The 13,134-nt window shown below is 41.3% G+C and overlaps 1 protein-coding gene across 2 annotated transcripts in view; it reads left to right on the top strand.

The window, feature by feature from the left end:
* shisa7b (shisa family member 7) overlaps positions 1-13,134 on the top strand; it is a 48,181-nt gene that overhangs the window by 28,345 nt on the left and 6,702 nt on the right. Inside the window, exons 5-8 of one of the 2 annotated variants that reach the window (XM_004569764.4) lie at positions 91-207; positions 1,192-1,334; positions 4,636-4,704; positions 8,184-8,405. In XM_004569764.4, coding sequence (XP_004569821.1) covers positions 91-207; positions 1,192-1,334; positions 4,636-4,704; positions 8,184-8,405 — 551 coding nt within the window. The remainder of the gene's footprint in view (positions 1-90; positions 208-1,191; positions 1,335-4,635; positions 4,705-8,183; positions 8,406-13,134) is intronic. The other variant, XM_004569765.4, reaches the window with a different exon arrangement.

Raw genomic sequence — 13,134 nt, 5'->3', positions numbered from 1 at the left:
CTGAAAATTTACTATAAAATGAAAAAGAAGCTGAAAAGCGTGTAGTTTTTCCTGCTGAGTGCCCTGATGTAATTTCTTTTCTATAAACAGCACGGCCTATGTGATCGGAGGTGTGATCTCCTTCACTGTGGTGGTGGCCGTGGGCGTCAGGATTGCCTTCAGCAAGGTGGCTCGTCGACCCCGAAACCGAGACATCAACATGCCCAGGTGAGACTGCTGGACGGCTGCTTGGCTTCTCAGTTTAGACGTACAGCAAAGACACGAAACCCGATGCTATCCACGAGGAGCACAGACGGTGAAGCCAGATTCTGCCAGGCATTAAACGCTGCTAAGAAAAGACCATTCAGAGAAAAAAGTTAAATTGAAATGTCTTTCTAAAAATTCAAATGCAAAACGTATGCTTATGATCAATAAATATCTGTGAAATGTCTGCATATAAAGATGGGTGAAGTCCTAGTTTGAAGAGAATCATCTTAGTCACCTGTAGAGGTGCATATGGCCAACTTGTCAATCACAAGTCATTTCTGCCCTAAAAGGTACTTTAAGTAAGCCATACTATAACTTATAAAATACGCTTGTTGTATTAAACAAGAAACTAGTGACTGAGCCCCTAAACTAGTCAGGAAGGTGTTTACTGAGGTCATAAATCAGGTGACCGGTGGGCTCTTTTTTTCATAGACTTCAATGAACCTGGAAAAGCAGAGGGAGTCTCCCCCTGCTGGCCATTGGAAACAATGCAAGTTTAAGACTCATTTCAGCTTTCAGTTACAGAAATTGTGTCTATGAAACCAATTATTCATGTCTCCTTTTAATCTAGTTGTTGCTATCTTGGTAAATGATTATATATTACACATGCGATTATATTAATATTAATAATAATAATAATAATAATGATCTTCAGCCAGAGGTGAGGTGTTAAAACGTCTCAGTTTGCAGCGGAACATGAAAACTTTTAAGACATGTGAGACTGAGGTTTTAGAAGATTTACAAACAGATCAAAGTGAAACGTAACTGCATTATTTTCAATGATAGGATTGCTTTGGACACATTTGGAAAGTGCTCTGAAGTATAACTGACTGAGAAAATGTTTCCTCCACATGATCTTTTCTCACTATTCTCCTCACATCTGTTGTTCCTCTTGTCTTTCTGCCCTCGTGCTTCTCTCCCTCCGTCCTCCCGCTGCTGCGTCAGATCACTGGTGGATATCTTGCGTCACCAGTCGAGCCCCGTGCAGCAGGGCGAGAGGAACAACAGCACAGTGCTGACGACCACCTCAGACGGACGCACATCCAAAAACCTGTACACCCCCATCCTGCAGATCAAAGACAACCGCAGTGAGTGACGATTATTATATTCAGGTTAAACGAGCATTCGAATGAGGCCAGCTTGTCTCGTCCCCAGTGGAAAAGGTGGTAATTGTCGCTGCTCTTGTTTCAAATATCAGCAACACACTTCTTACTTCAGGTGGAATACATTTGTTGTGAGTGAATTGTTGCCAGATGTTGTTTCATTTAAAAAAGCCCCCTGAGATTATTGTTTAACATCAGTAATCTCAGAGGGTCTTTTGAAATGAAACAACATGGATTCAGACTTTTAAAGGGTTGGCTTCCTGTCTGGATTCACCTTCTGCTCTTTATTACTCAAGTGATCTTGCAAAAATGTATTCATCTGAATTAAAACATAAAAGTATGCATTGAATTTAACAGTTTTTAAATCTGAAAAATAAAATGTTTAGAGATGTGTTTTATTTTTTTAAAGGTTAATTCTCATTCAGCTTTCTATATTTCTGCACAAACATGACCTGCACACAGATGAGCTGAAACATTTTGACCACTCACAGATGAAGGAAATAACTTTGCTTAAATTTGCCCATTGGGAGGATGAGGATACTTCCTGGTCTAACCACTCGCTCAATAGGACACCAAACTCCTTGCAACCAGGAAAATCTTGGTTGTCCAGTGATTGCACTTGGTTTTTTTTCCCAGTCTACAAATGATTGCAGCTAGTTGTTGTTGCAATCAAGTTGGTTACTTTCCACTTTCAATTGTTTTGCAATTGTAGAAGCCACCTGGTGAGCGTCAGTTTGTCTCCAAACAATCGAGGTCCAACTCGGACTGAATGCAGTCACTGACAGACAGACTGGAGAAGGTCTGCAAATAATTGGTGTAATGTTCAAACTCAGACAGACTGCAGAAATGTTGCAAACTTGTCTCCGACACATCTGTTTGCAATCAAGGATCTGATTCACTGGCTGCCATTTAGTTGTTCTCTGCTTATGTTTCTATATGAAAGAAAGGTTATGTCATTTTGCAATCAACTATGTCACTATTTGTGGAGGACCATCTGAGTTTCTATTTAATATGTATGAGCTTCTGGCTGGACTCTGACTGTAAGTAGTTAATATGAAGTTTTCTTAAATTAGGTTTTCCGTGTATGTAGCTCAGCAACAGATTTGTGATTTTTAACATTTTACCAAAGTTAACTGTGGTTTATCATAAACAGCTTAACTGACATTCAATTGCAAACACACTCACTCCCTTTTATAAATAATTTAAGCCTTTGTGAAGATGACAAGATCATTGGACACAGTTACAATCCTTTTGGTTGTGCCGTCTCCAGCCAGTGTTTTCCGCAGGGTGAGTGTAGCATTTGGGGGACTTTGGCCTGCTATTAATTTGAGCAGTGACTCAGTCACGGTCACCTTTATACCACAGCATGCCAGCACTCTTTTCTCTGCAAAGCACGGGATGGAAACCTGCTTCTGCTGCAGCAGGTACTCCGATTGTTGCAACTTCATAATGTTAGCTTATCCTGAAACACAGACTGTGCAGCTCATCTGTATAACAAGACAAACAGATTTCAACCTTAAGGGAGTTTCCATATACCTACTAGTATCACAGATAACTTTAATAATTATATCCTAAAAAAGCTGTAAGTTATGTATGCACACTCTCTCCACCCTCCCTTCACTCTTCTATTGATTGTAATTTACAGCCAAAATGAGACACAAACATATCATGAAAGTGAATTCTTTTTATCACTCAGGAGAAACAAGATATGTTGCTTAAATAACACATATGGTTAGACTAAGTAGCCTGGGATAGAGTCAAATTCTCACCCTGAATAATTGTTTCAGTCTGCACGAACAGCCAGCTTTGCAGGGTATTATGTCAGGTATGGGAGAAATGAGCACCTTAAGCTGGTTTAGGCACACAGAAAGTACTAACAGGTTAATAGACTGGTGGTCCCAATGTTTTGGCTCATCAGTGTTTTAAAAAGTGTCTTTTAAAGGTTCCTTTATGTTGACTGTCACTTTTTTCTAAATAGTGCTACCACAGGGGGATGTGTTTTATATTTTGTATGAAATGTTCAGGTTGAATCTCATGATTTAAGCTTTAATATAAGAAAAACCTCCACTCCTATTTAGATGCTTATGTTGCCCACACACAGAGGAGCTTTGTGTTGAATCTGCTGAGGAAAAATGCTGCAAACACTAGAACACTAAAGTCAACACGATCATAGAATTAAACACAGCGTTTGTGTGATTTCACAAAGTTTTTCCTCTCTGGTGATTATCAGAAGGACATGAATGTTTCTGTTTTCTCACACAGGAAAATCACAGAAATGAAACACACACACATTTCTCTCTTTACCTCTGCTTTATCTCTCTGTTGCTCTGTCTCGTCTTTCACTAAACCAGCTCTCTCTTCTTTCAGCCTCTCTAGGAATTCGATTGTTCTCTGACTCTGCAAATAAGGTTGGAAAATTGCAAATTCCAGCCAAGAAAAGATGAAAAATGTGCCAAATATAGTGGATTTTTTAAATTATTTATTTAGCTGCTCTTGATTCTCTTGAGGTAAAAATGGTAAGAGCGCCTTGTAGTACCAAAGCTTCACATTTTAGCAACTGCAGAAATTATGAAACTATATTTTTTGTGTAGTTTACAGACAGGAGCTGAGAAATCTTTTTTTTTTATTGTTGAATAACAATTCAGCTTTTGAATTGCTAGAAAACGGCAGTGTCTTTTCAGTCTCTTGTGTCCAACGGTTACTCTAAAGCTCAGCTTGCAATCATAAAAAGGGAAAGACGGTGAAAATCTGCACTTTAAAGAGTTGGAACTTTGCTTTAAAAGGACCCACTGTGCATGTTTCCAACTCTAGACTCTGCTAGAGGTGCTTTGTGTGAGTCACAGTTCAAAATAATTGTTATTTGTAACATTTGAAAAACCTTTATTCTCATTGGCTGCCACTTGCAAAGAGACTTTAATAGCAGGTGGGTGTGGCTTCTACACCTGAGATGACCGTTTAAGGATATTCGCGTGCTGCTTCACAATGCAAAGTAAAAACCAAACGACCTCACTTTTGCCAGTGTTGCATAAAAGATTTAATCTGGGGGTTGCCAGTTCGATTCAGTTAATTGCGACAACCTTTGTCATTTAAATAAGAAATGCAAAAGTCAGCTCATTCCTGGAGGGACTGAGTCTGTCTCTTTTCTGTCCTCCCCTCTCACTGTCCTGTCTCACCCACTGTCTCTCTCTCTCTCTGTCTCTTTACTGACACAAATGCTTACTCGACATGCCTCCCGTGTCTCTCGAGTGGCTGTCCCATCAGTTTGTCGGCTCTGCTCTCTTTGCAGCTGGGAACTTGCACCATCATTTTAACCAGCAGGGGTCTGCTTCCAGCCCCAAACACTCTGCTACCATCGGTAAGCCTCGTGGTTAGCAGCCCAGTGAGCCGGACTCGCGGCCTCACCTCCACCACTGTCTGTCTGTCTCGATGTCAGTATGACGGCCTGTTGTGCTGCGCTCTTAAAACAGCTGTGCCATTGTCAACCCCACCCTGTGGCTACGCGCAGATTTGTGCTCGAAATCACAGCGTGCTGTACGTTTCCAGTGATTTCCCCCGTCACACGGTTGTGTTGAATCTGACAGATCTTTCATAAGAGTGTGAGCTTAAACTTGTCTGGCCTGCCCTTTGCTTAATGCAAGCCCGTCTTCCCTATTCACTCACTCCCCCCCACAAGCCTGCTTCCAGATGTGCTTGTTCGTCCTTCCTCCTCTCTCTGTGCAGCAGTGATGTGCAAGTGTGATACCAAACTTCGAAGGAGGTCACCGCTTTAACCCGAGTCTGTTTTCGCAGGCTTTACACGAAGAAAACAGAAAAGCAATGCTAGCGCGAGTGATTCATCTCCACCAAAGGTCATTGTGCTGCACCCAGGAAACACATGAACTCCTACTGCAAGTCAGATAATTATCTGCGAAGGCTGATTTTATGCCTCTAACATGACTCTGACAGGATACAGGATAAGGTTGCCATGGAAATATGATGGTGTTGATGGAGATGAGCATGATTTCCATTTAACTTTTTAAGTTGTTTCAGTGCCAGTTTTTGCAAGCTATTACACCTACATGTGCCCCTCATGCAGCAGATTACACAAGAAGGCAACAGCAAAGAGTAAAACCGGCTGAGAGGACAGCAAATATTAACCAGCAAGTACAATTACATCATCATTTTCAACTTAATTCATCTAAGGAGAGACACTACGGGGCAAAAAGTGTAAACATTTTGTATTATTACATAAAACTAGTCAGTGACTTACATTAAAGATAAAGTTTTCTGGTCCTAGAAACACAGAGAGCACAGAAAAATTGAAAAGCAGCATATGCAAAAGACACTAATGTCTCTATTGGTGTATCTAAATATGCATGAGTTTTATTGCATAGATTTCAAGAGTAGAAATCTGAATATCAGATAAAGGCAGATTTTATTGGAGGAGTTAAAGGTGCAGTTAGAAATGTGTTTGTCTTCATCACTTTCTAAATCAAAACCGTCAATAGACAAAATAAAACATATTTTTAGGAGTAAATTGGTCTATAAATGAGCCGGTTTACACATCTTGGGGTTTTGATGATGACTGTGATTAACCATTAAGCTAAACCTGCCAATCATAAGGAAGGTAAACCCCAAGACATTTCCTACCTTATGCAAAAACCCGACACAGTCAAAAAAAAACCTAAACAACACGGATTTTGCTTTTTATGTCTTTCCTTACAAAGAAACTATTAAATATATAATTTAGCGTTTGCTGTATTTAATCTAAATTCAGCCATTTTGTGCAGCGCTGTGTGATTTAACAGGTCTAATACATCACTATTCACAAGGTTGTTATAAAACTATGTGACATTTTAGGTATGTGATTGAGGGCCGCACAAGAAAATGCACGCGCCTTTAGGTTTGGAGTAATAGCTTATGTGGGTAATTATTGTTTTCTGTGCCGGTTTATAGTTTTTTAGTGAGGTGACATTTGTTGACACCAGCTGTGCTTTTCAGTGTTAGGAAGGTTTAGTCAGCTGTGATGACTAAAGAGAAATGTTCCCTTGGTTTGCTTCTGCACTGTTATATCATCAAGTGGATGAATAAAATGTACAGATTTAGTGTATTTGTTAACATCACGTGCCTCACTGCTCCCCCGTGAACTGCATTTTGACAACCCCCGGTCTAAGGGGGCATTACTTGTTAATGCAAATTATGGGGAATCGTCTTGGACCAGGAAACAACCAGACACACAGGCACAAATTAGGAAGTACAAACCTAAAATTAACAAAATAAAAATAAACTGTAGGCTGTTGGATAAAGGAGATGCCCTTCACTTCAAGTCTTTGATATATTTGAACTTTCAGTCCCAAGAATTTTGATGATTTTACTTCAGTTGTGCCGGTTTGTACTCAATATTTTTGATTCTAAAGGTGAGATTTTAGACTTTAGAACCTCCTTTGCATCACTTGTCTGGTTCCCTCCTGTGTTAAAGTTACCAGCCTCCTGGTACAACACAATCACAAACCCCTCAACTCTCTGAGTCACATACTCGGCTCACACTGAGCAAAGTTCATTTTTCCCGGACACCATTACCAAACCTCTGTCAGCCATCGTAGGTGTTCAAAAAAAAAAAAAAAAAATCAATTACCTCTCACTCATGGAAATTACCAGGCTAATTTAGCATGGTGGCACAAAAACACAGAGCAATTGGTAGGACATTTGATGCTTTCTACCTTTTATTTCCTCCACAGCCTGCATCCTGCTGCTCAGCTCCTGCTTTACAGCCATATGATCTCAGAGCTCAGAGCTAGCATTGCTTTTTCCCCACCGTGTGTGTGTATGTGTGAGTGTATGTAGAATTCACGGTACAGAAGTCGATGTGGCGTGTGTTCCCTGGGTGGCACTTAACAGAGACAACATTGGCCATTATTGCCCATTACTGTCAATGGTCAATGACCAGTATATGTCCTGCAGTTATCTTAACAAGATCGCAGCCCATAGCTGTTACCGCCCCGAATGGACTCACCATTGATTATATCTGCGTCTAAGACAGGAAGCAGCAGCAAATGGCCACAGTTACGCAAGCTTTAATCGCTGCTTCATAGTTTTTCCTCACATTTCTAACCTTTCAAACATCCTCTGCTGACATTTAGCAGTCAATCGAGCTTCTCAGATTCCTCTGTAATGCTAATCCAGCGATGGCTGGCATGTGTTTGTCCACTGCAGATGTGTCCCTCTGTCCTCTGTTTGAATGTACAGATCCGACACATGTCAGGTGACCTGTGCGCACCTACATGTTGGGTCATTTCCACTGCTGTTTGTTTGCTGTTTGGAAACTATGAATGTACTTGTACACCTTATGATGTAATGGATATGAGTATACGTGCCGCAAAACAGACACCCCTGCCCCTCCCCCATACCGCAAACCTTACATAAGACAAATCATTTTTTATGTCTATTGATCGCTGTGCTGCTTTTGCACTTTGCATAAATGTGAATATGTGCGTGTGCTTGAGTGTGTAGATTCCTGAAGCTATCAGTGTATTTCTGTGTATTTACATGTGGCTGATACGTTCGTCTTATTGAGCCTCAGATGAACAGCACAGAGTTGTATTAATAGATGGTCTCCATGGAGCTCAGAGACACTTCCTGTTTACTGATAGTTAACCAGCTTGTATAATCTTCTCTTGTTCTCTCTTTCACTTCTTCTTTTCCTTCTCTTTGTTCTTTTACACTTACACATCATTCCTTTCATCCTCCAAACCTTCTCTCTCCTTCATTCTCCTTTCTCCCCCTCATCTCCTCCTCACTTCTCCATCTATCTCTTCTTTCCTTTTTCCACCTCTTTCTGTCTTTCTCTCTCTCAAGAGCGTGGATCCCGCATGAACAACACCCCCCAGCTCACTTCCGGGCCCACCCTGATTTCTGGTAGCAGCAAAGGTGCGGGAGGCGGCGGCGGCAGCGTCTTGAGACACAACAGCAGCCACCCGTCTTTTTCGCACTCCTTCCACAACCTGGCTCAGCTGCCACCGTCCTACGATGCAAACATGAAACCTGAGATCAACCGCTACAGCTCGCTGAAGAGGCTGGGTGAGTCGCTGGGGGAGATAAAGGGATGGAAAAGGAGGAAAAAGGGAAACCGGAGTGAGGGATGAAGTGGGAGTGATTGAGCGTTCAGGACCACTGGGAGCTTTCAAGTGAAACAACGCACACAAGGCCTCAGCTGTGTCTGATTGGTTCTTAAGTGTTGATGATTACACTACAAATTTTCAAAGAAATCATTACTTTTTATTATGAAAAAAAGCAAATGTAGTCATACAAAGATAAATTAAAAGTTTATACTTTGAGACTTTATAGGACGTAGTTGTGAATCACAAAAAAGAGCAACTATAGCAGATTGATTTGGAAGTTTCAAAAAAGACCAAGTTTGGCCAGAAGGCAAAGAAGGGGCTGTAACACCGGCCCCGCAAAACACAGAAGATAACAGTTTTCTGTGTTCAGAAAACTGCTGATTAATCTTCACAGCACCTACGATGAGGACAGAGCATACACAAAAACATTATCTGCATCTGTTTGTCATAAAGTGAGGACTAGTAAGCCGATGATGGACTCTCAAAACTTCGATCGCTACACTTTTATTCACTTTATGGCATCTTTCATTTGACCCTGCCTGCAGGAGAATTCCTCCATCTTTTAGTGTAAAATCCATCCATGTTCTTAGCAGCTTGTCCAAATAAGATTACAGAATGGCTGGAGTCTGTCCCAGCTAACATTGAGCAACAAGTGTTGTACACACTGGGCAGGTTGCCAGTAAACTAGAAGTGTGCAATTCCTGGAGAAATTGCAATAAAACATATATTCTATTAATGCAAATGTCTTTAAACTGACATTTAAATCTAAAATATCTCATAAAAACCAGAAAATGCCGTGCTCTCCTTTAAACTCAACCCTGCAGGTATCACAGGCAGAGAGAGGACGGCTGCTGTCAGCCTGCAGCAAAGTTTAAAAGAAATGCACCAAATTTAAAGTAGAAAGCTAAACAAGCAGTTTGTCAGTGTGACAGTGGAGCTGTCACGCCTTCCCCCTTTTCACTGTGCCCAATTCCCAGATATTGTCAGTGGAGTGTGTCATCACTGATCACGTGTGTTTCTGTTTTTGGTGTATTTTGGTAGCTGAATTCAACCAGACTTAATTCGTTTAATTGTTTTGCCTCTGATGAGTCCTCAGTGTTCCTGGGACTCAGCTGGTAACCAGTGGGAGTGAAGACATGTTTGATTAGGTCCAGAGCAGAGAGTGACTGGGGCAGAAGCAGGGGAACGTGAGAGAGTGATTTCTGTAGTATTTTAGTATTTTCTTTAGTTTTATTTTAGTTTCCTTGATTGATTTTTTTTTCTTTTGCTGTTAATTACCATGTTTTTGCACATACTCCTGCCTAAAGATTGACTTCTTCTGCATCCCTTTAAAACTTTTTGGTGTCAAACACAAACTGCCCGTCATCTGGGGTCTCTGCATAACAGTGACACACACTTTTGTGTTTGTTTCCTCTTGATTATACTGTGCTGCTGCTATGCTGATCAACCTGGGGGCAGACGAAGTAGGTGAAAATTGGCTTTTCTTGACGTTTAAAGTTACTGAACAGCTGAACAGGGGTTTGATTTTGATTAAACTAATTGCACGGGTGTTTACTTGAAAATGTTATGTTTCACTCAACCTGGATTGACTGTTTCAGTCGTGTCGCCGCCTCCTCTTTGCCGCTCGCTGTCAGAGAGTCCTGATCACTGATGTCGTATTATTAACCTGTTGAGGAAAAACTGAGACTGATTGCGCTGATTCTCATTAAAGTGGCTGTAAATACATTTTAGTCCTCGCAGATCTGTTTTTAGTTACAGACGCGAGTGAAATGGTGTTACTGCACCGTCAGCTTTACTCTTTCCCATATTCACGACTTCACTTTCTTTATAAGTTCCCTTTAATGTGAAAATACTGACTGCATGAAGAAAGTATTTGCTAGGGAGGGTTCAGTTCAGCTGGTTTGCTATACGGATGAACTCATAACTGAGGTCGATAGAAATAGTTGGTTACGTTACTGTTTGATTTTTGGTCATCCAAATCCCAAATCATGTCTCTGCCAACTAAACTGTGAGCAGGTTTTATTCATATAAACTGGCCATGACTGTGTTTGCATTTTTGTGGCCTGGTTAGTAAAATTTCAGGCTGCTGATTCTGCAGGGAACCTAAATGATGGTACCAGGCATGGCCACCTGAGTTTGTGACAAATAATCATCTCAGTGTGTTGTCTGAATGTGTAAACTGCTTCTGCTAAACAGCCAAAGACATGGAGAAGAAGATGGAGTTAGATGGATGATGAGATGAGGGAGAATTGAGGAAACAGTGGGGGAAAAGAGGATAATAAAGAAGAAAGAAGGAAGGGAGGAGGAGAGGAAAGATAAATGAAGTTGAAGGAGATGGGAAGGCAGCATGGTAACATGAGGCAGGGTGAGGGTAGAGAAGCAGGTTTGTTAACCAGAAGAGGAAAATCAGGGGAAGGCTGGCTGGGTGAATAAGGATGCAGCATTAATGGGGGAAAAGAGATGGTAAGGAAGATGGAGATGCTGTGAGCTCGAGTGAGCAGACTGAGAAGAAAGGAGAGAGAGGCAGTGAAAGAAAGGAAGAAGGGATTTGAAGGAAAAAGAGATGTGGAGGCAGGGGGAGGGGCGTTGGCTGGCTGGTCCGCAGGGGCCTGGCTGCCTTTGACGGAGAAGAAAAGACGTTGGAGAGGCAGTGGCTGGTCGCCTCTCTCGCCCTGTGATTGCCGAAGACTGCAGGGGGAGGGGAGTCGCCTCTGCAGGCTGAGTGATGGATTGTTACTACGTGGGGGGTCATATGTGTGCGCGTGTAAGCGGTGTGGCGCTTCGTGAACATGGAAGCATTAATGAGGTGGAAGAAGAGTCCAGATGAGATTCTTTACTATTTCAATTCAATCAAAATAAGGAAACACTTCAACAGATAAAAAGGCTTCCTCACATCAGAGAACAGAAACCTTCATATTCATGAATGAGCATCTCGGTCGATGTCCTGCAGCCTTTTTAAGGAAATTTCGAAAAATCCCAGAGAGAAGCAGATGCCATTCCCATAATTCACCTCTTTATTTTCTCCTTTTTCTTCTTCTGTTTGGTCACCATGTTTTTTCTCTCTCTTTTGTTGTCCCTCCTTCATATAATTGCACTTCCTCAAATGACTGAGCACATTAATTTATATTGCAGGCGGCCGTGTTCCTGCAGCATGAATGAGCACTGCATTTTGTTTGATAATTAGAAATCACCTCTAGATAATGAAGAAAAAACCAAGGAAAACATTTGCAGTAGAGCTGTAGCATGCACTTCACTTTGACAGAGTGTTTTCTGAGGTTTGTGTGCAGGTGGCTCTGTTTTCTCTCTCTGCTCCATGACTGAGAGACGATGCGAGGGAATACGTGCAGGAGTTTAGAAAAACTGCATATTTTTAATTTTAAGTGAAACTTGCTGATTTTGTTTTGTCCTTTTTTCACACTCTAACCAATCGTGGTAGATGGCTGCCCCTCCCTGAGTCTGAATCTACTCAGAGATTTGTCTGATTGACTTCTTCCTCTGATAACGTAGGATCTTTTATTTAAAATATAACGCACTTATGGGTAGCTGTTGTTAACTGGTGCTGTATAAACAAATTGAATTTAACAGAATAGCTGGAACCAGGAAATGTACAGGGTTGGTGTGTTTTATGGAGGAAATTTCAAACTCACAATGACAATCAAAGAAGTGAAATTCAAACTTCCAATGAGCAAATTAGTTACTGATAACCTACACAGATCAGCTGGCTGTGTGTGAAACATGAGAAAAGAAAAAGGAAAAACACTATGATACACTAATGTAATGCTGAAAAGCTGACTACATGGAGTTACATGAACTGACTACATGAACAGAAGAAGCTCCACAGGTTGCATATACACGCGCACACACACACACAGCTTAGCTAATCGTAAACAGGTGTGGCAGATTCAACAGAGGTGGAAGTGTTGCGGGAGAAGCAGACAGTTGCAGAAGAGGGATCACTAACAGAGACAGGAAGTAACAGTAACAGCAGGAAATGACTTAAACGTAAACATGAACAAAATCCCCCAAAAATGATGCAGTCAAAGACGATTTTTCATGGCAGTGTTTCCTAACTGAGAGAAGCGACCCGGAAGCATCCGTGTAGAGCTGGTCAGATTCTCCAAATACTGAGGAAAGGTGCGCCAGTGCTTCCTGTGTTACCTCGTTTAGCAGTGGACTGGAGCATCCTTTATGAAAGGACTCGAGCTATTTCCATCCCAACGTTTATACCAACACACCATCTGACACATAAACTGATGCAGATTGTAGAAATGTTACTTATAGTTTTCCAGTTCATGCCAGAGCTGAACTCAAAACTTCTGTAGTAACCTCTTTATTTACGCCTCATGTGAAGAAAGTGGATTTATATAAACTCTCTAAATCCAGAGTATGAGTTATGTTAATTAATCAAAGTGCATTTAAGGTCCAGGCTGCATTGGTAATGTCTGTTCTCCATTCAGGATTATCGTGAATGAACTTTCACTTCAATCAGCTGGAAAAAGTGGGGTAATATGCTGATTTAGTACTCTGAGGTTCAGGTCCTTCTAAAATCACATTTACCTTTTCTTCACCTGATGTTTTCCACTAATGACAAGAAAGAAGAAAAGGAGGTAGGAGCTATTTTTTTAGACTAACTTCACCCCAAATGCTGAAGTGCCCAAAATCTGCTTTTTTTCTAATGGCCAGCAGGG

This window comes from Maylandia zebra, linkage group LG22 (assembly GCF_041146795.1).
Source record: "Maylandia zebra isolate NMK-2024a linkage group LG22, Mzebra_GT3a, whole genome shotgun sequence".
Lineage (NCBI taxonomy): Eukaryota > Metazoa > Chordata > Actinopteri > Cichliformes > Cichlidae > Maylandia > Maylandia zebra.
The sequence above is the reverse complement of the archived record's forward strand: the minus strand, read 5'-3'. Positions and strand labels throughout refer to the sequence as shown.